Here is a 26,178-nt window from a genome sequence, read left to right on the forward strand (position 1 = left end):
GTGTGAAACCTCACCTATTCTGAAAATAAATGATTGATTCACAGTGAATAAATGAATTTGCACTAGGGAAATATTGTGACTCAGCAACTCAGCTCTAAACCTTAGCAACTGCCAAATTCCAGCATTATCATCTTCTTTATTGCCCCTAGTCATTTATAATGAGACACTGAAGAAGACTAGTTTCAATATAGTGCATGACAGCCTGGACAAGCATTTCTTCCCCTTCAAAATGCAGGAGGACCATTCAAGGGAATCTGATATTTTAACCTCTGCATTTCCAACAACACAATCAACTTGGAATTTTTCACACTGTTCTAGAAATGCCACCATCTGCAAAGGGACATCCTGCTTAAAGCCACCAGATAATTTCAACGAAGTTTTGAGTACAGTCTTAAGTACTGTCCTAACTGTTATGCTGGCACTAGTGATGTTCTCCATGGGCTGCAATGTGGAACTGAAGAAATTTTTAGGACACCTAAAAAAGCCTTGGGGTATCATTGTGGGTATCCTTTGCCAGTTTGGAATCATGCCTCTCTTGGGTTTTACACTGGCATTTGCTTTTGATGTGCTTCCAATTCAAGCTGTTGCAGTGATCATCATGGGATGTTGTCCTGGTGGAACAGCTTCTAACATTTTAGCTTACTGGGTAGATGGTGACATGGACCTAAGGTAAGAGTGGTTTGCTTTTCTCAGAGTTTAAGTTTGTGTCATATTTTTTAAAAAAAATAAACTTTAAAACTGCTACTTTGTGCATGTTTATTAGTGAGAGAACCCACTGAAATCAGTAGAAGTTGTAATCTAACAAACATAATGCATTATATCTCTTAATAAAACATTGTACTTAAAAATATTGCTCTGCACCTTCAACCTTATTAGAAAACACTCTTAACAGAATGGCTTGAACACAACTGCATTTGCAGATATATCCACTTTAAATCTTGGCAAGAGCACCTTGATGTATTTAACTGCTACTATCAGTCTTTTCAAAATAAATAGTTATATTGACAGAGCGCGCGCGCGAGAGAGAGAGGACACCAAATCAAAGTGTTCAAGTGCTTTCATTGGGAATAGCAGAAATACAGTGAATTCCAAATGGAGAAAAAGAATTCCTCCATCCTCAGTTTAAAATACAGAGCAATGAATTAGATTAAAGTGAAAAATCAGTGCAAGTAGGGCAAAGTTGGAGGAGTAAAAGAGAACTTTTCAACTCAGGTCATAGGAGTAGAGATGGCAAAAACAGGTGAATGGAAATTGAAGGGTGGATGAATTCCAAAATTCATAAAAGAAGGGACCATTTGAGGGGTTCTTTGAAAATGCTAGGCACCACTGAATTTAGGAAGAACAAAACAAAACAAAAGCACAACTAGAACAAAGAGTAGAAAGAAGATCAAGAGAGGGAAAATATTAGAAGCACATTTATATATTTCAGTTCTAATTTTTACATATTTTGATCAAAGGTTTTGAAAAGTTGGCAGGTACTTTCCTGAACCTGGTGCATGACTCATTCGAGGGTTGTGGCTATTTTGCTGCTTCATTTTCTTTTAGTCATTAAGATAGATAGCTAGAACATGAAGGGTAACCGAATTAATCTTATTATACAAATAAAAGGAATGCAGTCCAAAGTCAGATCCTGCTTGCTGCTACCAATATATACGTGTGATCTGATCCAGCACAACTGTAGATATATTCAGAATCTTAAACCGATCCAAAATCTGTATTAGCACAAGTAAAACTTGGCAGGATATAACTTCTGATTTGGAAGTTGTTCTTTTTTCTTACCAGTGCGAAACTATTAAATTGATTTTGAAAGCTGGGCTCAGAAGAGCCAATTCAGAAATATATATTCATTCCATTGAACTATTCACAGGTGACCTGCAATATTTATCAAATTACATGTATGTAAGGTTCTAGTCATGCCGGCCACATGACCACGGAGACGTCCTCGGACAAGCGCTGGCTCTTCGGCTTTGAAACGGAGATGAGCACCGGCCCCTAGAGTCAGAAACGACTAGCACGCATGTGCGGGGGAACCTTTACCTTTACCTTTAAGGTTCTGTATGAGGATGCATATGGATTGGCATATGGAAAATGCCTGCATTATAGCCCCTGCACAACATTTGTATTCTCTACATTAAATCATAGGAATTTTGCAGTACACACGTTGCTATTAACAGGAATACTCTGTTCCAAAATAACTTGAGAATAGATATTGTGAGAGGTCCTTGGTGCTCTCTCAGCTTGGCTGTTTTCTTGTGGATGTTTCATTACCCAAACTATGTAACATCATCAGTGCTGGTGCTAATAGGCGTTTTAAAATTCAAATATTTTTGGATTTTTAAAAGGTTATCATTCACAAATACTAGCAATACTTATACATTAATCATGTTCCATTCTGTTTTTGTTAGAAGCAATTGGGATTTTGTCCAGATACTTTTAAAACAGTTTTCCTGCACGAATTAGTTTAATTAAATTGTCACCCACACAAATAGATTGCTACTTTCAATGAAATCCTGTCCATGTTTTATTCAGCTGCAGAGCCTATTGTACTCACTGGGACTTAATTCCAAGTAAGTTTAAGTGAGCCCAGGTTACATACAGTAAATAAGTTATATTTCCCATAATAACAAATGTCTGGCTTAACTGTTTAACAGAATCAGACTATGGACAGATTTTCTGTCTATATTTTGTTTGCCTTCCCTCCCAATTGTAATTAATTATTGTTTGTGATCCTTAATAGGCCAAATGAAAGAATAAGAAGCTGTTTATTTTTAGTCCCTCTTCTCCAGTAATATTTTGTAAATGCTTAATTTTTGGGATATTACACTACAGTGAGGAAAATGAGCTTTATTAATGCAATTCTTATATTTACTTTGAAAATTCAGCAAGGCTTATTCACATACAAATTCAACTTGTCAATACTTAGATATGCATATTCAGACATAATTTCCATTATTTTCCAATAAATATGTAATCCTTAAGCTTCAAATCAGTTTTTAATTTTGCAGTATTTCCATTTTCACTATCCTTGGAATCTCTGTTTCAAAATTCCTATATTTATGAATCCTTTCAGACTATCAATTCCTAGTCCTACCACTTAAAATATTTTTTGACATTGGACAGTTTATTTGTCTTTTTGCATCATCAAATATTGTCTTTGTATATTCTCTCTCTCTCTCTCTCTCTCTCTCTCTCTCTCTCTCTCTCTCTCTCTCTTTGTGTGTGTGTGTGTGTGTGTGTGTGTGTGTGTGTGTTATGCCTTGAAAATACTGAAACAGATATTAAATGACATTAGGATCTCTCTTCCTACAATTATCTCAAAAATGCAGAGTGAATGCATGATAAAGTTTTCTTATTTATTTATTTGAAGAGTTTATATAACCACCAATTTAAACAAAATGATTCTGGGTGACTTGAGCAGCAAGCAACCAAGATCAAAAACAACAGTCAGCAATAAATAATAATAGGCTACCTGAGCCACATTCATAGAATCTCCTGATACCCTCCCTCATCTTGGTCCCCATAGCCAAGGTTTCAAAGTCTTTCTAAAGTTCAGCAGGGGCCAACTGAACATAGCAAGAGAAAAATCACTTGAGATTCCTTTATGATATGCCTGTTACTTTACAAAATTGCTATTGTTATTTATAGGCGTTATACCATTGCAGGTAGTCTCCAAGTTATGGCTGTAATGGAGCCTGCCCATTATGGTTGTAAGTTGTAATGGTTGTAAAACTACTAATATTGTTGTAAAACTACTAAATTTTACATTTTTTCACCACCATTAAGCAAATGCCACAGTCATAAATGTGAATGCCACAGTTAAGTGATTGCCATGGCTGTTAAGCAAACCAATTGTTTGTTATGGTGCAGTTTTCCCAAAAAGTGTCACTTTTCAACAAAACTTTCATAAAACATGATCAGTGATTGAGACATGCTGCAAATGGCTGTAAATGTGGTTGTGTTGCCAAGTAGCCAAAGAGTGGTCATCTGACTGGGCGAGGCAGCTAACTGTCAGGACTTCAGAGTCAGATCATTACTCCCCTTTTTCAAGTAGGTCATAACTTTGAACCATTGCTGAGTGGCTGGTAGAAAGTCAAGGACTATCTGTATTGATGACAAGACAAACATCATTCTGGAACTATATCTGGAACTTGAAAATAAGTACACTTTTGTGAGAAACCACAATTTAGCATCCACAAAATATTTGAAGCTAACATGATAACAACAGTAACAATGAATGATTCTTTTTCAGCATCAGTATGACAACATGTTCAACCCTGCTGGCCATGGGAATGATGCCGCTTTGTGTCTTTGCCTACACCAGGATTTGGACAGATGTCAACTCCGTTAATATCCCCTATGACAGCATTGGTAAGCTAAATGTGCCTCTTTTTCTTCCACAATCATTCCAAGATCCATTTTTACATCTAAAGTCTGCCTTAGAAAATCACTCATAACCTCCATGGTTTTATACTTTGGGTTAATTAGTCTGAAACTTTAGGACTTCTCTCAAAACAGATGCTTGGCATCTTTTTATGCAATTGACAGAATCAGGAATGGCATAAAGTTGAAACTAACTCCCCAAAGTAAACACTCGGTTGCCGGGAAGACATATGATGCATTTTCAACAGTGACATATAAGCCCAGTTGGGAGTTCAAACAACCAATATTGTTCATGCCTCCTTGTCAGTGAAAATCTATGATATTGTAATTATACTTACAATTGTTGACAAGGATTAACATCATAAAATTAAGGCATATTAAAAACATGGATGTTGGGAAAGATTGAAGGCAAAAGGAGAAGGGGACGGCAGAGGATGAAATGGTTAGTTAGTGTCATCAATGCAATGAGCATGAATTTGGGCCAACTCCACGAGACAAAGGAAGACAAGGAGGCCTGCTATGATCCATGGGGTTCCGAAGAATCAGATGTGACTTAGTGATTGAACAACAAAAGAATATGGATTTATACCCTCTGGAAGTAATGGCACAAACATTTCTGTAAAATGTGTCTTACTTTAAAAAAAATAGGACTTATGTGTTCTCCCTTTAAAAGAATGTTAAGATTTGACTGCACCAAGATAAGTTCAGATAGGAAATTCTATGGTTTAAACTGCTCTATTATTTTGGGTTAACTGTAGAAACATGGAAAAACTTGTGTTTCAACCTTCTCTAAGAACATGCAAACCCAATCCATTAAGAAGGATTGGAAAACCAAAAAGTGAACAATGATGATAATTTGATGCATACATTTCCACTGTTATAATGGATCTGTCTGTGTGTGTTCTTTTTTTTTAATTCTTATACTCTCTTGATGATACCATATACTTTTGTTTGTTCTCTAATCCATGTGCAAGTCTTCCTATTTTGTCTTGTGATGCTGAGCATATATCTTTCCATGGCTCTTTGCGCCACTCATAGCTTTTGTATTGTTTGTGAGGGTAGTGTCCATGTTCCACCGGCATATGTTAGAGCAAGTAGCACACACTGATTGAAAATTTTTCTCTTCAGGCATTGGGTGAGGCTGTCCTTGAAAATTATGCTTAGCTTGCCAAATGCCTGCCAGCCATATTTAACATGCCATTCAATTTCCTTTGTTGTATCACCTTCCACTGAGATCTGTTGGCCAAGGTATATATAGTGGTCTAGTACTTCTAGTTCTTCTCTAGATATAAAAAATGAAATGGAAATGGGCTGATCACATAAGAAGAAGAACTGATGGCAGGTGGACCAAGGCAGTCCTAGAATGGGTCCCACTTGATAAAAAGCATCCACGAAAGGGACCTAAAACAAGATGGTTTGATGACATCAGCAAGTATCACGGGCCCAATTCGGAAATGAAAGCTCAGGACCATATTGGGTGGAAACATGCTGAAGAAGCCTTCATCCTACACTTGTTTGTTTGCCATTTGTTGGTGGCTAAACAAAGCCTTGGTCTGCAGGTACTTATCATTAGTAAACTGCAGAGATTTTTGAAAACTCAAATAAGCAATATTGCACTATGCATATAGTATAACATTTCTGACATTGACTGACAGAGTCTCCATTCACTTTAGTTTGGGAGTTGGATGGAGATTTATTTTGTAGTCTGCACGCCTAATTCTGCCCAAATAGCAAAATGACCTCAATTATAAGGTTAAATCACAACTTAGTTTTAAAACTCATATTCCTATAGTCTGGAATGTAGCCAGGATTTACGCATTTGTGAATTTTGTTTGTCCACAGGAGACGTGAAACTTCATTTCTCAAATCTCACTTTGGATTCCAGCCACAACCCAAATCAAACAGCCTCTGATACTATTTAAATTTAATTAAGTGCTGTTTCTAAATCACTAATGTGGGCACATACTAACGTTTGGAGTCAATGTGCAATCCTAATAAAAGCCAAGAAAAAATGGAAATAAATAGAAAAGGTTGAGAACAAAGAAGTTCAAAGAAAATCTGGCAGAGAAGAATCTATATAAAATGGCTTTGTGGGAGAGGAACGTAAAACTGGCCAAGAGAAAGGTAGAACAAAGGAGGATGAAAATAGTTAATGAAGTAAAAAGCTAGAAACTAAGAAAAAATTGAGATAAAGCTATGGATATGAGGTAAAGAAGAAACAATGAGAAAATTAGAAGAGTGTGTAGCTTTTTTTCTTTTTTTTCTTTTTGAGAATATCTTGCTAGGAGCTTAGAATAAAACAACCTACTAGAGGTTTCAAGTGTGTTATGTTTTGATGGTACAAAATCCCAAATATTTTTGAATAATTCCCCCAAGTGAGTAATGGGAACTTGAAACAAGTCCGTTATTCCTTCATTTTTAACTATATCCATATAAGTAATCCACATTAAGTGCTACCTACATTCAATTTCCATTTTGAAAGAACAATATTTAAAACATCTCCATGGCAAATAATTTTTAAACACACATTTTTCAAGCAAATAAATTTAATAAATAATAAATAAATAAACCAGCCCTGAAAAAAAAAACTATACAGCCCAGGAAAGAAGCAGCTACCCATTTCAACGTACGTCATGAATGACATAACAAAAATACACTTGTATGGCTACTACCATGAAACATTATTTCTAATGCACATTCACTGTTCAATTTTTTTCATTTCTTCTGTTATTATTTATTAAGATAGGTTTGTCTCAACAAACAAAGAAAGCAAAATAATTTCTCATTTGGTTCCCTGAAAGCTCAACAGCATAGTAAATCTATCTGTGATGGATGTACACAGTACTCTTTTTAGTTTAGAACCTGCCTAAGAAAGGATAAAACAAAGATAACAGCATTATTTTACAACCCATAAGCTTTCAATAGCAATGAATAAAAACAGTACTACTTAGGTATTAAGCAAGCAGCAGTCAACTTGTGTCTCTCTCCACAAACCAGCTGTTCAAAATGGTTTCAGGCTTTAAACATGTTGTTATAGATGCCATTCCTCAATTCCCCTCCACCTTCTCTTTTCAACTAGTTGTAGCTAATGGCTGAAGAACTGGAATTTATGCCTACTATTTTATTGATTAATACACTAATTCTCAGAATAGAAATAAGCACCCTCAGAACAACATGAAATAAAAGAAATTGTTTTATCTCAAGCATGGAATACAAATCCAGGACAAATTCTAGGATATTTTGTTTTAAGCTGAGGATGCTCAGAATAGTCATTTTAAGCTCAGAAACTTTGAAGCTCAAACTCTTTTCCATTTCCCAATCAAACTGCAGGAAATCCAAAGGTTCAAGGAATAAAATGGTTGGTTGGTTGGTTGGTTGGTTGGTTGGTTGGTTGGTTATATGCCTTCAGATTGGTATTGACTCTTAGCAACCATGTAGACTGAACTTCTCACTCTAGTTAATACATCCCCAATCTGACTCTTCAGGTCTTCCAACTGGGTTACTCATCACTATAAAAATAGAGTTCAATTGACTTGCTACTATTTTTCATTTTCTCAATCCTTTTGCTTTTCCCAAGAGTGTTAGGTTTTTGTCTAAAGTTGTCAAACTGTAGTAGTAAATACAATTATTTTCAACCATAGTTTTTACCAAAGTTTATATAAAATTACAACAATCTATATTAGTTTCTTTGAACTATGGTGCTGGAGAAGACTCCTGCGAGTCCCTTGGACTGCAAGATGATCAAATCGGTCAGTCCTAGAGGAGATCAACCCTGACTGCTCTTTAGAAGGCCTGATCCTGAAGTTGAAATTCAAATATTTTGGCCACCTAATGAGAAGGAAGGACTCACTGGAGAAGAGCCTATTGCTGGGAAAGATTGAGGGCAAGAGAAGAAAGGGACGACAGAGAATGAGGTGGCTGGATGGAGTCACTGAAGCAGTAGGTGTGAGCTTAAATGGACTCCAGAAGATGGTAGAGGACAGGAAGGCCTGGAGGAACATTGTCCATGGGGTCACGATGTGTTGGACACAACTTCGCAGCTAACAACAAATATCAGTTCAGTTCATCCCCTCTAATATTAACAGCACTGTCATTGTTCCATAATTAATATCCTGTCATCCTACCTATCATAAACCATACAACCTTGTCTAATTTGAACTTGTTTGTTTGCACCTTGAAAACTCTGGATGGCTTTATTTTATGATTTGTTCATTTGTTATTTTCTTGACTATCCCATGATATTCTTGAGAGTATTCCCAACACTGAAGTACAAAAGCATCCCAACTTTATCCATGCTGTTTCTTCAACCTTAACTTCTATAAAACATCACAGAGAAAACCATTGCCTACATCAGGAGTGTTAAACTGACAGCCTGTGGGCCAGATGCATCACGCACAGCCCACACCCACCCAGCTCCGCAAAGGCAAAAAAAGCATTGCAATACATCACATGACGCAATTCAGTTTGACACCTGTGCCCTACATGAGTCTGATCTTTGTAGATGTAGACAATGCAAAACACCTGAATCGTTTTTCCAAATCTCTCTCATTGCTACCATGCCCAGTTCTAGTCTATAGCACATTTCTTGAAGGAATAAAATAGACAGGCAATTTGGAAAGATGCAGAATGAGCATTTGGAAATCCCTTCTGTTGTTTTTGAACATCTATTATCCATAATTATCACTGATGCCCTACAGAGTAGATGGGAGTTGTAATCCAAAATTTGGAGAAACCACAATAAAAGAATTCTGCCAGTGTTGGTTTTGTATGATGGATCTGACCTCTGGACCATCTAGTCCTGTAATCTGTACTTATAGTAGCCAACTAATTGCCCAAGGAAGCTCACTAGTCAGTCAGCAGATGGCCTCCATAAGCAGGCACACTGCCATTAAAATCAAGAGCCATTGATTCTGATTGAATGCAACTGCAGTGTGACAAATCATCTCTAAAACCAAAAAGACAATGAGAACCAGCAGTCTTATCTTTTAATTTTTTTAAAACTTACTGCAGGGTGGTATATTGCCTTCAAGTTTACAACTATTCTGTATTTAATTCATTAAATGTATATGCAGGGCTAACCATGATGGAACTATTCTGGTCTCAGAATATTCTGAAATTGACAATAATCTCTTTTCTTTTACCTACATTTAAAATCAGGCTGTATTTATTACACCAGTTAACCAAACCCTCTACTTGCTCCTGGTAAGCACCCTCAATATCATCCTGAATAAAGGCCACTACTGTTGTATACAGAGATATACTGTTATGAAATAAACTTTAAGCAAGGAAGGAAAACATTCATATCCCTGAAGTTTTATTGGCAAAATTTGGAAAAGTGGATTGTGATTGCCTCCTTTCTAGACTGAAAGATTGTGACTGGTCTAAAGTCATCCAGCTGGCAATGTACCTAAAGCGGGACTACAACTCACAGCATCCCAGTTTCTAGCCTGATACTTTAAATACTATACCAAACAGACTCTCATCTCCTTTTTTATGATAGTTTATTTTAATCAGTCATTAATATAACATTTCTTTCTTTCTATTTTTCTAAGCTCTGGCAGTTTTCTGGAGTATGACTTTTGGCAGAGATATACTTTCATAAACACATACAAGCAGTGCTTTTTTGTCATAGAATTAATTCACCGGGACAGAGTTCCAGCACCTTTTTTTTGATGGATTTTCCAAGTTTTAGAAGTAACTTTTGAAAATTTGATGTTTGGTCCATGTGGACTTGAATCGCCCTGTCGAGCATAGCAAGTCAACAGCAAAATCATTAAAATGGTGCATGCAGGCTGCTTGTGTGTCGAGTCCAAAGCATATATACTTCGTCCAGCTGCTTGACTTGGGGTACTGTTCAGCTGGTGATTGGTCATGTGGTCGCGCGCTCACTGCTTATTGTGGGCAGCAACTGTTATGTTTCGTTACACAACTGACGTGTGTGGGTGTGTGTACATTGATTGACTACATGCAAAAGGTAAATAAAAGATTAACAAGATGTGAGTTCCAGCACCATTTTCTTACAAAAAAAGCACTGCATACAAGTAGAATACATATGTGCAATTTATTGGGAGGAGAAAATATCCGAGATAGTGTTTAGCAGGCAATCCAAGGTTTTAAAAAAAAATGACAATTGTGTTGAGAGTTTAAACTTTTGCTCTGACTGCGACTCTTTGAGTGGGAATAAGACACTGTTGACTTATCTTACTTTTAGATGAAAATTGGGCACTCTTGTACTGGAAAAGGTTATATAGCAGGTTTGCCTTCTCTAAAAGAAACTACAGTCCAACATACCAAAAAAACCACTGCAAAAGACAAATTAGAAGCAAAAATTAAACTAAGCAAGGAAACGGTAAGAGAACACCTATCCAACCTTGATGAATATAAATCACCTGGGCCTGAAAGATTACATCCCAGAGTTTTGAAGGAGCTGGCAGATGTTATCTTAGAACCATTGTACCACATCTTTCAAAAATCCTGGAGCACCGGGGAAGTACCTGAGGATTGGAAAAGGACTGAGGTGGTTCCCATCTTCAAGAAAGGGAAAAAAACAGACCCAGGAAATTAGAGACCAATCAATCTAACATCAATACCTGGGAAGATCCTGGAAAAGATAATCAAAAAACCAGATCTGTGAACAACTAGAAGCAAACAAAGTTATAACTAGTTTGTTATAAAAGTTATAACTGGGTTTGTTAAAAACAGATCATGCCAAAACAATCTTATTTTATTCTTTGATAAAGTGACCAAATTAGTAAACCAGTGAAACACTGTGGACATAATATACTTAGACTTCAGTAAGGCATTTGACAACCTACTCCTTGGTAAGCTAGAAAAAGGTGGAATAGACAACATCACCATCAGATGGATCTGTAGCTAGCTGGAAAATTGTATTCAATGAATAGTCCTCAACAGCACTACATCCACATGGAGAGAAGTAAGCAATGGGGTACCACAAGGTTCTGTCTTAGGCCCAGTACTCTTCAATATCTTTATCAATGACTTAGATGAGGGAATTGAAGGGAAATTCATCAAATTTGCAGATGACACCAAATTGGCAAGACTAGCCAATACCCTAGAAGACAAACTCAGGATCCAAAAAGATCTTGACAAACTTGAACAATCAACCCTATCCAGCAAAATGAGTTTCAGTGTGGAGAAAAGCAAAGTTTTACATTTTGGTAGGAAAAATCAAAGGTGTAATGTATTGGGATTTTTACTTGAACTGATTCACGTGTCTGTTTGAATGCTGCTTAAGGTTGCTCAATGGTGTGTCTGTGTAATGGTCACTGACTAAGCCAGACTTGTTGTCTCCAAGCAGATCATTGGATGATTTGGGGCGGGAATGGGTTCCTTTAAACCTATTGGCTTCCACCTACTGGCCAACCATATAAGTAGCTGCACAGCAGCCCCTGTTTCAATTCTGTTCCTGTTTGCCTCAATAAAGCATGTTCCTGTTTGCAACCTTCCGTCTTGCTTATTGCCTGAAAAGAACTGGCCACACAACAAAAAGTACTAGTAAAGATTGGGCAAGATCTGGCTTAAAAACAGTAAGTGTGAGAGGGACCTTGGAGTCCTAGTGGACGATCACTTAACCATGAACCAGCAGTGTGCAGCAGCAGCCCAAAAAGCTAATACAATCCTGGGTTGTATAAACAGAGGCATAGAATCAAGATAATGCAAAGTATTAGTAATGCTTTATAAAACCCTAGTAAGACCACACTGCAGCCAATTTTGGTCACCGTATCACAAAAAAGATGTTGAGAGTTTGGAAAAAAATCAGAGAAAAGCAACTATGATCAAAGACCTGGAGACTAAAACATACGAAGAATGGCTGCAGGACTTGGGTTTGGCTAGTCAAAAGAAAAGAAGCAATAGGGGAGACATGATAGCAGTATTCCAGTATTTGAGGGGCTGCCACAAAGAAGAAGAGGTCACATTATTCACCAAAGCACCAGAGGTCAGGACAAGAAACAATGGTTGAAAACTGATCAAAGAGAGAAGCAACCTGGAATTAAGGAAAAACTTCCTGGCAGTGGGGACAATTAACCAGTGGAACAGCTTGCCTTCAGAAACTGTGGGTGCTCAATTTCTGGAGGTTTTTAAGTCATTTGTCTGAAATGATATAGGTTCTCCTGCTTGAGCAGGAGGCTGGACTAGAAGATCTCCAAGGTCCCTTCCAGCTCTATTCTATTCTATTCTATTCTATTCTATTCTAGTCTAGTCTAGTCTAGTCTAGTCTAGTCTAGTCTAGTCTAGTCTAGTCTAGTCTAGTCTAGTCTAGTCTAGTCTAGTCTAGTCTAGTCTAAACTTGATTGATTTCTACCTGGATGTTTTTGCATGTTCAATTTGACAGAATAGCAAAATTCATGGCTTGATTAAGACAAGTAATGGATGTCAAGTAGTCCTATTTACAAACAATGTGTGGTAATTATTGATAAACCTGATTCTTCCATACTAAAATTAAAGAACAGATGTCTTTGGGTATTACAAAGTTGTCAAAATCAGCTTTTTCTGGAAAATTTTGATGGTGCCCAGAAGCAATATGTTATATACCTTGGTCTGAAAATGTGTATCTCAGATGATGAGCATATGAGGGAAAATTAATACCTTAAAAATGAAATTGCAGATAGTATATACCATATATGGCATATTTAAGATGTATTTTCTGGAGTTAGTGGTCAGTTTTGGAGGTTTACTTGGTAAAAAAAATCTCCTTGTTTTTGAACCAGTTGTCAGAGTAGGTGGCTTTCATTTTACAGATGAAGTTCACACTGAACTTCCATTTGGGAGCAGTAATGAACAGCAAACTTTGCCCAATGGAAACTTTCTTTCAAGTATCTTCTTGGGATCTGTATATTTGATACCTCTTATAACTGGAGGATTTTAGGCTTAACTATTTGGAAAGATAGAATACTCTTTGTGCAATGTCATCTATTAGGGAATTATGATATATAATAGCTTGGCCAAAAGCACCTAATCAGACCATGGCGTACATTGCCTTACATCCATGATAAAATTACTTTATCCAAGAAGTCGAACAGTAAAGATAATTTGCCAAAAATATAGATGTAGTCTGGCATGCTTAACTGTCTGTTGTACTAGAAGATTTACTGTTTTGTAAAGGATGCTCCTATAATAATTATTTGTAAATACACTGTTAAGTGTTTAAAAGTATAAGTAGAGATGGATAAATATTTAGAGTGCTAAGTTTGGGAATGTCAATGGAAGTCCATTTTGTCATCTTCATGCAAATCACAGTTAATTAAATAATTAACTTTATTAGGTCAACTAATAACTTAATTAACAAAATTAAATTATTGTGTGGTGCTTATTGGACACGTACATTTCTTTTAAAGAAGAAATTGATGTATTTATAATATCATAGGGCTGGAACGGACCTTGGAGGTCTCCTACTCCAATCCCCTGCCCAAGGCAGGAGTTCTTATACCATCAGGTACTTTATGGAGAAATGGTGCTCAAAAATGTAACTTTGTACAGGAGTTACATTTTTCATATTAATTTTATTTTATAATTTTATTTTTAAATTATTTAATATATGCAAGATTCATTGGTTTTTGAATAACATACCAATGTTTGGAAATTTGTGCAAGACCATAGTCAACAATATTGCCCCCTTTATATTTCAAACAAAAATTGACACAACAAGCTGGAAACATTACACAATAGTCTGAAAAACCTATCTTTTTTTCTTTATTTGGACATGCATTTTACTGCTATGAGTCCTGATTTGGAGAACCATTTAGAAATAACTTACTAATTTATATGATTAATTTCTATTTAGTTAAGTAAACTGACTTGTACAGCATGGCATACATAACACTGATTTTGATTAGTGGATAAGAGCTTTGAGATTTTTTTTCCTCCTTTTCTTTTTTAAAGAGAGTTCATTTTAAAGATAGTTCATTTCTTTCAACTTAGGTGCCTTTTCCCCAATTTAACCTGTGTTTTTTCCCCAGGCATTTCATTGGTTGCACTTGTCGTTCCTGTTTCCTTTGGGATATTATTTAAGCACCAATGGCCCAAACTAGCTAAAATTATACTTAAGGTAAGACTGAACAATTATGAATACTTATTCAAAGAATACTCAAGATATAATTGGGGGATGATTGTGATCTGAATGTATTATAGAGTTTTTTTCTTACCTTGGCTGTCTTCATATATATTTAATGTTGTTTTGTCTGTTGTAACTATGTTTTTTATATGTTGTTGGGTGTCTAGAGTTGCTACAGCCATTTAGGGCCGTTTATAGGTGGCCCTATAAATCAAACAAATACATTCATACACAAACATACTAGAGCAATCACTTTTGCTCCCTTAATTTGAATGCTGGAGAAAAAAACAAAATATGTCAATTTAATTATTTAAGAGATCTATTTGTCACCCCAGAAGCTATGAATGCTCCAACACTGGAAGTTTTTAAGAAGAGACTGGACAGCCATTTGCCTGAAATGGTATAGGGTTTCCTGCCTGAGCAGGGGGTTGGCCTAGATGACCTCCAAGGTCCTTTCCAACTTTACTATTATGATTATGATTATTCCCTTTAAGGACTATCAGAGACCATCCCAAACCCCAAAGTTTTGCAAATTTACTTACTTCCTTTTTTACCTAAACATAATCCAAGTTATTTTGATACATGAGAGAGAAATTATCACTGTTACAGAAAATATAGTTATAATTTTAATAACCTGGCATACTGATCAATTATTGTTAGTAATATTGCCATACTTGGGCAGTATATTACCCTATAATAGGATCGGTCCTGACTCCACCATATACAGTGGAAGATTTCAAGGTTATAATTTGTGCTGGTGATATATTAAATATGCAGTCTCTCCCTTGCCCACAGATTGGTTCCATAAGTGGTGGTATTCTCATAGTGATCATAGCCGTGGTTGGAGGAATATTATACCAAAGTTCCTGGATAATTTCTCCTCAACTCTGGATTATTGGGACTATCTTTCCAGCTGCTGGTTATTCTCTAGGCTTTTTTTTGGCTCGCATTGCTGGCCAATCCTGGCACAGGTAAGGTTTGTTTCACAACTAATACTATAATCCTGACTAGCAAAAACCATATTGTCTATCTTTTAAAAAGATAATTAAAAATTGAAAATCAATTAACCATAGAGTTATAGGCTGGCTTTATTCTATTCTGTTTACAGCCCCTAGCCTAGTCATTCACTACTTCCCTTTTTTATAAACGGATATTTATAAATATCAGTTATTTATAAAACTGACTGCCAGAGTTCGATCCTCACTGGCTCAAGGTTGACTCAGCCTTCCATCCTTCCAAGATCAGTAAAATTAGGACCCAGATTGTTGGGGGCAATATGCTGACTTATTGAATCTCTTAGAGAGGGCTGCAAAGCACTGTGAAACAGTACATAAGTATAAGTGCTATTGCCATTCCCAAACTATAAAATAACCATGTTTTTGAAATCTTTCTGATTTTTTTAAAAAAACAACCTTCCTTTACACAAGCATCATAACAACTCTACTTGATTCACAACTCAATTGTCCAGTCTTCTCCAACCTCATCTCTGATCCAAGAGCAATTTAAATGAGCTTATACTGAAACTTTTGATGCATCATAAATTCATAATTCTCAGTAAGAAAGAGAGGTGGAAGCTCATATAATTTGCTGAATCTGCAATACTTATAGTTAATCCTTATGTAGTTCAGTAATTAAAATAAATGCATACAATTTTCATGATATAGCCTTAGATTTGCCTAGGGAAGGAAATTCCCTCAGAACATCCCATATCCTTTCCTGGTATCAATAAAGGAGAATATTTGTAGATAAGGCTTGAAATGAAAGATCCTTGGTGCTCTCTGAGCTTTGGTTGTTTTCTTGCAGATGTTTCATTACCCAAACTAGGTAACATCATCAGTGCTAAGTCACTAGCCCTGATGATATTACATAATTTGGGTAATGAAACATTTGCAAGAAAACAACTAAACTCAGAGAGCACCAAGGGCCCTTCCTTTCCTGTTATTTTATAAGCCTAATATAACTCAAAAGGAGTCTGCTAATGAGTCTGCACATTTCCGAGTTTCAGGGAGGGTACCTTGTTGAGACCTGTATTCTTTTGGAGAATGAAATTTGGGGCTACATACTGGCAGTGAGTTGGCCTGAATGCAAAATGGACATTATCAAAGTATAGACAAACATGCAGTACATAGGTAAACACTATCTATATTCTGACCCAGGAATCACACAGTAGAGCAGAATGGATTATCAGTTCAAGCTCAAGCACAATAATCTAATTAAGCTCCAGACTTTTAGTCAATGAAGTTCAATGCTAGTAGCAAGTTCAGAAATTCTGTAAGCAAAATTTTATCAGATCCTGATAAAAGATAGAATTGTTGTCCCTGGAAATGACCACGGGTTTGTTTTGTAACACGAATCAAGCTGTCATGGAAATTGTTCCAGCCTTTGGCTGCTCCCAGCCAGAAGCTTTCTCCCTGGAAGTTTCTGGCCTTCAACCAAACAGAACTGATTTATCAGAACTGATTGCAGAAGTCAAACTACTCCAGAACTGGTCATTATTCCCAAGCAGACCAATTCCTACTACAGTAAGGCTCTTTCTCAAGCAATCTGGTGATTATTTCTTTTTCCACCCTTCACTACTTCTTTTAGATGCCGTACAGTTGCACTAGAAACAGGAATGCAGAACTCTCAGCTGTGTACAACCATTGTGCAGCTCTCCTTCAGTCAGGAACAACTGGCACTGATGTTTACTTTTCCACTCATCTATTCCATTTTCCAGCTTGCTTTTGCAGCAATCATTCTGGGAGGTAAGCTACCTTGCCTATGACCCATTTGGATCTTTTGTTTTTAAAATTAGGAAGTCATTTCAGAGGCTTTAGTGTTTATTCACGCAGCATAGAATGATTATATTTTCTGTAATTATCTCCCAAACAAAATAAAGCACACAATGTTTAAGATAATGATCTTAAAAGACAGCTGTAAAAGTGACTAAAAATAATTTTCTGGCTTGATCAATATTAACCACAAAAGTAGAAATCAATCTGAAAAATTCCCTAATTGTTGCCTTGAGGAGTGTGGCCAGTCACAAAATTACCATTTACCAGAAACCAAACAAAACAATGGGCTGCAATGGGCTCAGTGTTATGTTCTAAATCAATATTTCTCAACCTCAGCAAAATTAAAATACATGAACTTCAACTCCCAGAACTGCCCAACCAACATGCTGGCTGAGGACTTCTGGGAGTTGAAGTCCATGCCTCTTAAAGTTGCTAAGGTTGAGAAATACTGTTCAAAATGTGGAGCTCAGAGGCCTTTCTGGAAATACTAATTATGCATGAGGATGCTTTGCAAGGTGCAACCTTCACATTCTTTGCCAATTAAGAGAAACCACAAAAATACATTTGGTAGGAGAAAGTGTACAGAACTCGACAAGTGAGAAAAACACAAGGGCATTTCAAAGTACCACATTCAAGCTAATGATTACATATGCAGTATAATAAAAACCCCAACAAAGGAAGTAAAGCATTCAGAAGCATCCACAGAATACAGCCAATCAAGATTGTAGCTGTGATGTTATGGTGAAAGCTTTGCCTGTTTTTTTACGTGTATTGCACATTTAAAACAAGTGGACAGAATTTTTTGCCCAGTCATGGCTGCCATCTTGACTTTTTTATGTAAATGTTGAATATTGTTAAAGTCCCAAAGTAAATGTGACTTTGTAAGTGGTTGTTATTTCAGTTCCTAACATGTCAGGCCATTGTCCTTAGTTTACCAGATCTACAAAAGATATTTTGCTGATCAAAAGAGCGTTTTGCTAGAGAAAGAAAATCAAGCTGAATCAGGGCCAGTGTCAACTTTTGCAACAACAAATGAAGGACTTAAGATGGAAGAAGGAAAAGAAGAAAACCAGACAAGAGAGGTGGAAAATGGAAAAGTATAAGAAGTATGGATTTTCTGGAACTTTTGCTTTTAAAAATTCTGCTCCTTGAAGAGATATATTTTCAAATATTGGGAGTATACATTTGTACAGATATCCTTCCCTTTAAATTATTCATTTACAATTGTGTCCTTTGATCTTTCCTCTCACTTTTCTCTTCTTCAGAAAATAGAAGGAAAGTTATTTTAATTTTCTAAGGATTTTAATATTTTAGCCAGCAAAAAATGTAAATGACAATAAACCATTGGAAATCTTCTTTAAGTTTGTGATGCATTTTGTGCTGAAGTATATTGCTCACAATACAAGTTGCTCAAAAACCAAAGGAGACTATCAACCAACTATAAATATACTGCTCAAAAAAATAAAGCGAACACAAAATAAGACATCCTACTATTAAATACAGTACATTGTGTTGTTTAAGTGTTCCCTTTATTTTTTTGAGGAGTATATTTCTTTAAGCTTAAGAAATTGAAAAACATCATTTTATTATTTCACTGTCCACTGATTGTTTGCAGATGGAGACTTCTAATGATGTCCTACTAGAATGCAAGAAATAATAAAATTAGCAGTCATTATTGGAAGAATGGAAGACCCAGGATTATGTGGTTGAGTAGCACTTCTTAGCTGATGCATGGAAAAGATCAATTTTCCTAACACTAGATGTTGTGACTCAATTTAATGTTATTCTCTCTGTATTCTATTGCAAACACCTGTCTGGACAACATTGTTTAAATGCAAGACTCTAAGCTCTTGGTATACTTTTCTCCATGGCAAATTGAAAAGAAATAACAATGATAAAGGCAGAACAAAGTACATATTGCCAGTGCATTCTAGACATTAAAAATAAATTTTGCATTATAGGCTCATATGGGAGATCTATTCATAAACACTCTTGAATAAGTATTCAACACTGAGCAGAATTTGTCCTCTTAAATTGTACTGCTTAGATGTTTCAGAGCAGCCAGTATGAGAAACCAGGAGCTTGGGTATACGTATTAATGGTCACATCCTTGTAAAGTTAGCTGTAATTTTATGAGCATTTAGTTGGAAGTAAATTATCTGAACCCACTAAAACCTACTGATACAGTATGTAGACGACTGGGAGGATATATAGCTCAGAAAAGTATGTATATATATTTGAAAATAAATACCAGTGCATATATTGATCCAAGCTTCCTAGTTCGTGTATCTAACATTCCTGCTTATTTGGTGCCTAATGTACTTAATGTTTTTTGATAGTGACAAGCTTTTGCTGGATGTAAGATAGTAACCTCCAACACTAATTTAATGCTGGGGTAAATAGATCTTGACATTTTTTTATGATCAGATCCAAAGTTAGAGTTAGGATCTAGGCTGCATATACATGGCTGGATGTAGACAATCACTTTAGCAACATTAAAGAAGATGTGATAACATAATTGCTGTTGATGTGTTTCTTACACTTCTTTGGTTCACAAGAAATTCCATTAAGAAAAAAGCTTGGCAAACATGCCTTTTTTAATAAAAGAAAGAAAAGTTAACTTTTAGATCATGAGGTCTGGACCGCATGGCCAAGATGGACGACGCAGGACAACAGGGTTCAGCATAACATTCTTTATTGAGGTAGCACAGACTTGGCAAACAAAGGGGCAACTGCCCCTCTTATATACCTAGCCAGGTATACTTGGAACCAATCCCATTGTCCAGATTTCCCACCAAAAACTGCCCTGCCAATCCTGACAGGGCACCCTGCCACCTGGTGGTGTCAGTGGCTATCTCTGTGAAACATCTCCTGTATACATATATACATAACACCCCTTCCCCCATACAAAAAAAACCCAAAATGATAATGGAAACAATAAACATCTAATAGGAAAAAACCCTGCAGTGTGGAGCTTGATTTATCACATAATAACCCTAGCCTCAAGACCTTACATAGTCCTTGAGATACGCCGGTGGCCTATGGATCCTTGCTGACCGTTTCACTGATTGCCCTGCATTCTGGTCACCTGGGTCAGCAAGGGCAACTGGGTCTGCAATGTAGTCATCAATTGGGATGCCATCAGGGTCCTGATTACCAGCCAGATGTTGCTCTGGAATCACATTTTGTGGCTTTTCAGGTTGTCTCTTCCTCAACGGGTCAATGTGTCTTCTCACCTCGCGACCCTCCTCCACCTCTACAATGTAAGATACAGGCCCCATTTTGTCCACTACCACCCCCTGAATCCAAGTATTCCCTTGACCATAGTTCCAGTCCCAAACTTTTTCACCTATGTGAAGTTCTCTGGTGGTGTCTGGTTGCTCCTGTTGAGCTGCCACTCTGTCTGTGTGTAGTCTGTCCAACTTAGTAATGAGTCGCCATCCCCAGCACAATTCAGCAGGGCTCTTGCCCATAGCTGTGCATGGGGTGGTATGTTGTGCCAAAAGAAACTGAGCTAACTGGTGATGCCAATCTCCCCTGATGATGTGCCTCAATGCGTCCTTGGTTGTCCTCACCATTTGTTCTGCCAAACCGTTAGTCAATGGGTGGAAAGGCGCTGATGTGACGTGTCTAATCGAGTTGGCTCTGGTAAATGCCTGGAAATCAGCAGATGTGAATTGAGGGCCATTATCAGAGACCAAGACATCAGACAACCCATGAGTGGCAAATAGCCCCTGAAGCACTTGAATTGTCTTTGCAGTTGTCATGCTAGAGACTGGAACTACTCCTAGCCATTTAGAGTGACTGTCAACTACTACCAGGAACGATTGTCCCTGAAAGGGCCCAGCGTAATCGATGTGTAACCTGGACCATGGGGTGTGAGTCACTTCCCATTTGTGAATGGGAGCCTGTGGCTGTTCTGGCCTTGACCTCTGACAAGTGTAGCACCCTGCTACCTGCTCCTCTATGGCTTTGTCAAGACCAGGCAACCATAAGTAGCTCATAGCTAGTTCCTTTGTCCTTACTATGCCAGGATGCCACTCGTGTAACGATTGTAAGACCCTTTCCCTCATTTTCTCAGGAATAATAACTCTACTACCCCACAGCAAACATCCTTTATGAGAAGACAACTTGTGCCTCCTCATAAAATATGCCTGGAATTCCGGCCCTGGGCTCTTGTCCTGCCACCCCAATGCTACCCATGAGCTGACCCTGCTCAGTACCTTGTCTGCTGTGGTGCCAGCAGCAATATCCTTCACCTGTAGAGGACAATCTGGAAGATCTTGGATGAGCAGGATCTGCTCCGCCGGTGCCGGGTCAGAGTCATTGCTCATCCATGGCAATCTGCTTAATGCATCAATATGGCCCATTTCCTTTCCCAGTTTATGGACTAGTTTGCAAGCATAAGCGGATAGAAAAATGGACCACCTAAGCATTCTTGGGGAAAGAATTTGTGGTGTTTGTTTGTCAGTTGTGAACAACCCCAACAATGGTTTATGATCAGTTAAAATGGTGAACTCCCTGCCATACAGGTAATCATGGAATTTTTTTACTCCTGACACAATTGCCAGTGCTTCCTTGTCAATTTGTGCATAATTCCTTTCTGCTTTGGACAGAGTTTGGGAGTGATATGCAATAGGCCTTTGCTCCCCATTTTCCTCTATATGACTTAATACAGCGCCCACCCCATAAGGGGATGCATCACACGCGATGCAGATAGGCTTATTTTCTATAAAATGTGTGATGGTTGAATCACTAGATAAAAGTTGTTTAAGATTTCTAAAACTCTGTTCGTGGACCTTGGTCCAGATCCATGGAGTTTTCTTATCTAGCAGCCTGTGTAAAGGTTCTGCAATTGCTGCTTTGTGGGGTAAAAACGTGTGATAGAAGTTAAGTAACCCCAGGAAAGCTTGCAATTCAGCCTTATTCGTTGGGGTTGGAGCCAACTTAATTGCTTTTACCTTAGAGTCAGTGGGGTGAATACCTTTGGCATCAATCCTGAACCCTAAGAACTCAGTGGATGCCACACCAATGCTGCACTTACTTTTTTTAAGTTTAAGCCCAGCAGAGCGAAATCTGCTTAAAACAGCTTGCAGCCTGTCAGCCAAGATCTCTTCAGATTCCCCAGAGATGAGGACATCGTCAAAATAGGGACAAACACCAGGAATGCCCTTCAGAGTCCTCTCCATCACTTCTTGAAAAATCCCAAGAGCTACTGAGATACCAAATTTTAACCGGTTAACTTGGAAAGCTCCTCTATGTGTCACTATTGTTTAAGCGTCAGCCACTTCCTTATTAACTGACAGCTGCTGATATGCTTGTGCCAAATCAAGTTTTGCAAAGAGAGCGCCACCTTGGACAGCGGTGAGGACTTGCCAGACCGACAGAACCAGGTAAGCATGCGGATTTAAGGCTCGGTTTACTGTAGCCTTATAATCAGCACATATTCTAATTTCTCCATTTGCCTTTAACGGTGTCACAATTGGGGTTTCCCAGTCTCCCCCGTCCACCAGTTCTAACACTCCCTGTTCCACCAGTTTGTCCAGTTCGCTCTCAGTCTTATGTTTGAGAGCGAATGGGACTCTTCGGGGCTTGATATGAACCAGTGGAACGTTCGGGTTTAGTTTAAATTTAACGGGAGGCCCGTGTACTTTCCCAGCCTGTCATCGAATACATCTGCAAATTCATTACAAATGGATTCAAGACGTTTGTGCTGGATGCTATTCACTCCCCCCAAAAATGCCCAGGGCATCAAACCAATTCAGCCCTACTTAACTAGTTCTCCACCCATCGGTCACCAAAATATCTAAGGGATCCTGAAAGTCCTTAAACCCCACAAGCACGGTGGCCTTCCCTCTGATTTTAATAGGGATGTGCTGAAAATCTGACAGCTGTAAACTGATGGGCTTTAAGGGAACCCTCTGCCTACTCCGATCGCAAATTCTTTTAAATGTCTCAAAGGAGATTATTGAGACTGCAGAGCCAGAGTCCAGCTCCAACGTGCAAGGTACCCCTTGCAGATGGACCTGTATTGTTATTTTTGGTTTGAGCAGCTGATGGACTTGCGTGTGAGACACAGTCCATCTGCTCTTTCCAGGGATTGAGGAATTGTGCCAGGGTTTGTGCCGAGGGAGAACTACCTTCAAGCTCCGATGCCATAGCTTGTAATTCGTTCAGGCTGTCTCTGCTCCGATTCCGGCAGACGGCTGCTGCTATTGCGGTGTGTGTGTTTGCCAGAGTCATTGGCTGCCTCGTAAGCCATCACCTCGTCTAAAACCTCCCACAGATTCATTGGTGGCTTTGCAAGGATCCTTTGTCAGCATTGCCGGTCTCTCAGTCCAAACGCCACTCAATCCCTGATCCTGTCTTCAAGATCAGGAAATTTACACTGGTGAGCAGCCTGTCTCAGCACTGAGACAAATTGTGAGGTTGGCTCACCCGGTTGCTGGTTGCGCTGGATGAATTGGTGCTGCCAATAGATTGGACCTCTCACCGGCATGAAATGCTCCTCCAACTTCTTTTTTAAATCAGCACAAGAGACGTTTGCGACAGGCATCAGTGAGCACAGACCAATGGCCACATCATACATGTCCTGACCACTTAAGCACAAAAGTGCCGCTGCTTTCATCTTATCCTCTGTGATCTTGTTGATCATCAGGAACCCTTCGACTCATCCCAGATGCGCTTCCCATCACTCTGGCTTGTCGATGTTGAAACGAAATTCACTGGTCGCTCCGAATTTAGCCATGTTGCACCGGTCCTTAAATGCTGCTTCGTTAGGAAGGTCTCAGAATTTTTTTTCTGCCTTTCCCACCTCCGAGTGACTTCAGCTCTGATTGAAACAGCATCCCACCTTCGTCGCCACTGTTAGATTGTGGGCTCTGGACTGCATGGCCAAGATGGACGACGCAGGACAACAGGGTTCAGCATAACATTCTTTATTGAGGTAGCACAGACTTGGCAAACAAAGGGGCAACTGCCCCTCTTATATACCTAGGCAGGTATACTTGGAACCAATCCCATTGTCCGGATTTCCCGCCAAAGACTGCCCTGCCAATCCTGACAGGGCACCTTGCCACCTGGTGGTGTCAGTGGCTATCTCTGTGAAACATCCCCTATGTACATATATACATAACATTAACCAAGTTCAGATTTGCTTTACTCCTTTCCTAACTCTGTCCTTCAAAATAGTTGACATTCTGGTGGTTTAAAAAAGACTCAATAGCATATTCCAGGATAGTTTAATTTGCTATATATCATATATTTTTCATGTAAAGTAGAAATTGTATTGGTGATGATCTCAGTATTTCCAGGTGATCAAGCACACAGTAAGGCGAGAAACTAGTAGCCCTCAGAAAATTATTAATCCTAATTGTCTAAAGCAAGTGTCCCCAACCCCTGGTCCATGGACCAGCACAGGGCTGCGGCACAACAGAAACTGGGCCAAACAAACAAGTGAAGCCCCATCTGTGGGATGCAGGCAGCATGTGAAACCATGCCTCCTCTGGTCCACAGAAAAACCTCTCTCCACAGAACCATTCCTTGCGCTCAAAGGCTTAAGGGCCGCCGGTCTAAAGCCCCATCAGCATGGTGAAGGAGGAAGAATCCTGGGAGCTGTCAGCCATCAACTTCTTGAGGGCCATTTACTAGCTATGCTGTAGGACAAAACAAGCTCTCTTTCAGTGAAATCTGTTCATCTTTACTGATACTTCATTGAGGAAAATCAAATAAGTTCCCAAGGCATCTTTCAAAGAGTGTTTCCTTCAAATGATCTTGGTAAGCCACTTCAGTGGTTTTCCCCTTTCTACCTTAAATCCCGCAAATTACTCCATCAATCGGCCAAAATCTCACCATGATTGAAACAAGAAAAAAACACGTTTACATTTTTAAAGGAATGTTGGTTATTGCTCTATTTATCACGTGGTAATTTTTTAAAACTTAATTAAAAATTCAAATTTATCCTGGGTCCCATTTAGATTATTTCTGAGCCCCAACTGAAATACACTTAATATCTGTTGGAAACCACTGAAATACTTCACTAAACACATCAAATAAGGTATTTATAAGCTCAAATAAGTTAGTATCATATTATCTAAAATAACATCCATAACAGACAAAAATGTAATTTCTTTTTTAGGAATATAAAAGTTGTGAGTCAAAACGTCATTTATTTCAATGTAATCTATGCCAGGCTTGAGGAGCCTATTACCAAGAAGTCTGCTATGCACTCTAGTTCAGGCCTCTGACCACTGATATTCCTCCTCTGGCAGTTTGCTGGGCAAATCAATTGATTGGTATTGAAAAATAAAGAAAACAAGTTGCCTCTCTTACTTTTGACCCTACCATTGTCAACTATTCCCTTTGGTCCCACCTACCGGCACTTGCATTTTCATGGAGATTTCAATTATCATTACTCTTCATTGACTAATCAGTCAAGTATTTAGTTCGCAAGCTAGCACACAGGCTAACACTTATTCTCCCTACCAGCATTTTCAGCACACAGTTGAGTTCGAGTCTGAGTCCAGGTGATCAAGCACTTCCCAGAGCTAAATACAGGGTATAGTTATAATAATCATATTCTAGCTAAAGATTATCCATAATATAAAATTAACCAAATTCATAATGTGCTTTAACTCCCCTTTAACATAAATACATACAAAGTACTAACACTAAAATTAATAACAATATCCCTCTAAAATCTACTCATAAGCTAAATGGAACTTTATTCTGAAGGATCAGCCAATCTTCAGTGACCACTGTGCTAACACTGCTACAAGATCTGACTCTGGGGTGGGCCTACCGGACAGGGCCAGCCAGAGCAATTCTTCAGAGTCTCCAGCTAGGGAGAACACAGAATCTCATGGCATGCCTAATAAGTTGGTAGACCACAAAGTGGGGGAACCTCAAAGACGTTCCTCATGGCCTCATAGGCCACCTGCACACCTCGCTGAT

At 38.3% G+C, this 26,178-nt stretch overlaps 1 protein-coding gene across 1 annotated transcript; it reads left to right on the forward strand.

The window, feature by feature from the left end:
- Positions 1-229: 229 nt before the first annotated feature.
- On the forward strand, positions 230-23,500 carry SLC10A2 (solute carrier family 10 member 2; the record flags this gene model as incomplete). Its single annotated transcript, XM_083361297.1, has 8 exons — positions 230-669; positions 4,250-4,368; positions 14,358-14,446; positions 15,248-15,423; positions 17,039-17,196; positions 18,157-18,323; positions 22,533-22,619; positions 23,324-23,500. 8 exons carry the CDS (start codon positions 230-232, stop codon positions 23,498-23,500), a joined length of 1,413 nt encoding a protein of 470 aa, XP_083217423.1.
- Between the last annotated feature and the right edge of the window lie 2,678 nt (positions 23,501-26,178).

Source organism: Vipera ursinii (genome assembly GCF_947247035.1).
Source record: "Vipera ursinii genome assembly, chromosome: 4".
In the NCBI taxonomy this organism is placed as follows: domain Eukaryota; kingdom Metazoa; phylum Chordata; class Lepidosauria; order Squamata; family Viperidae; genus Vipera; species Vipera ursinii.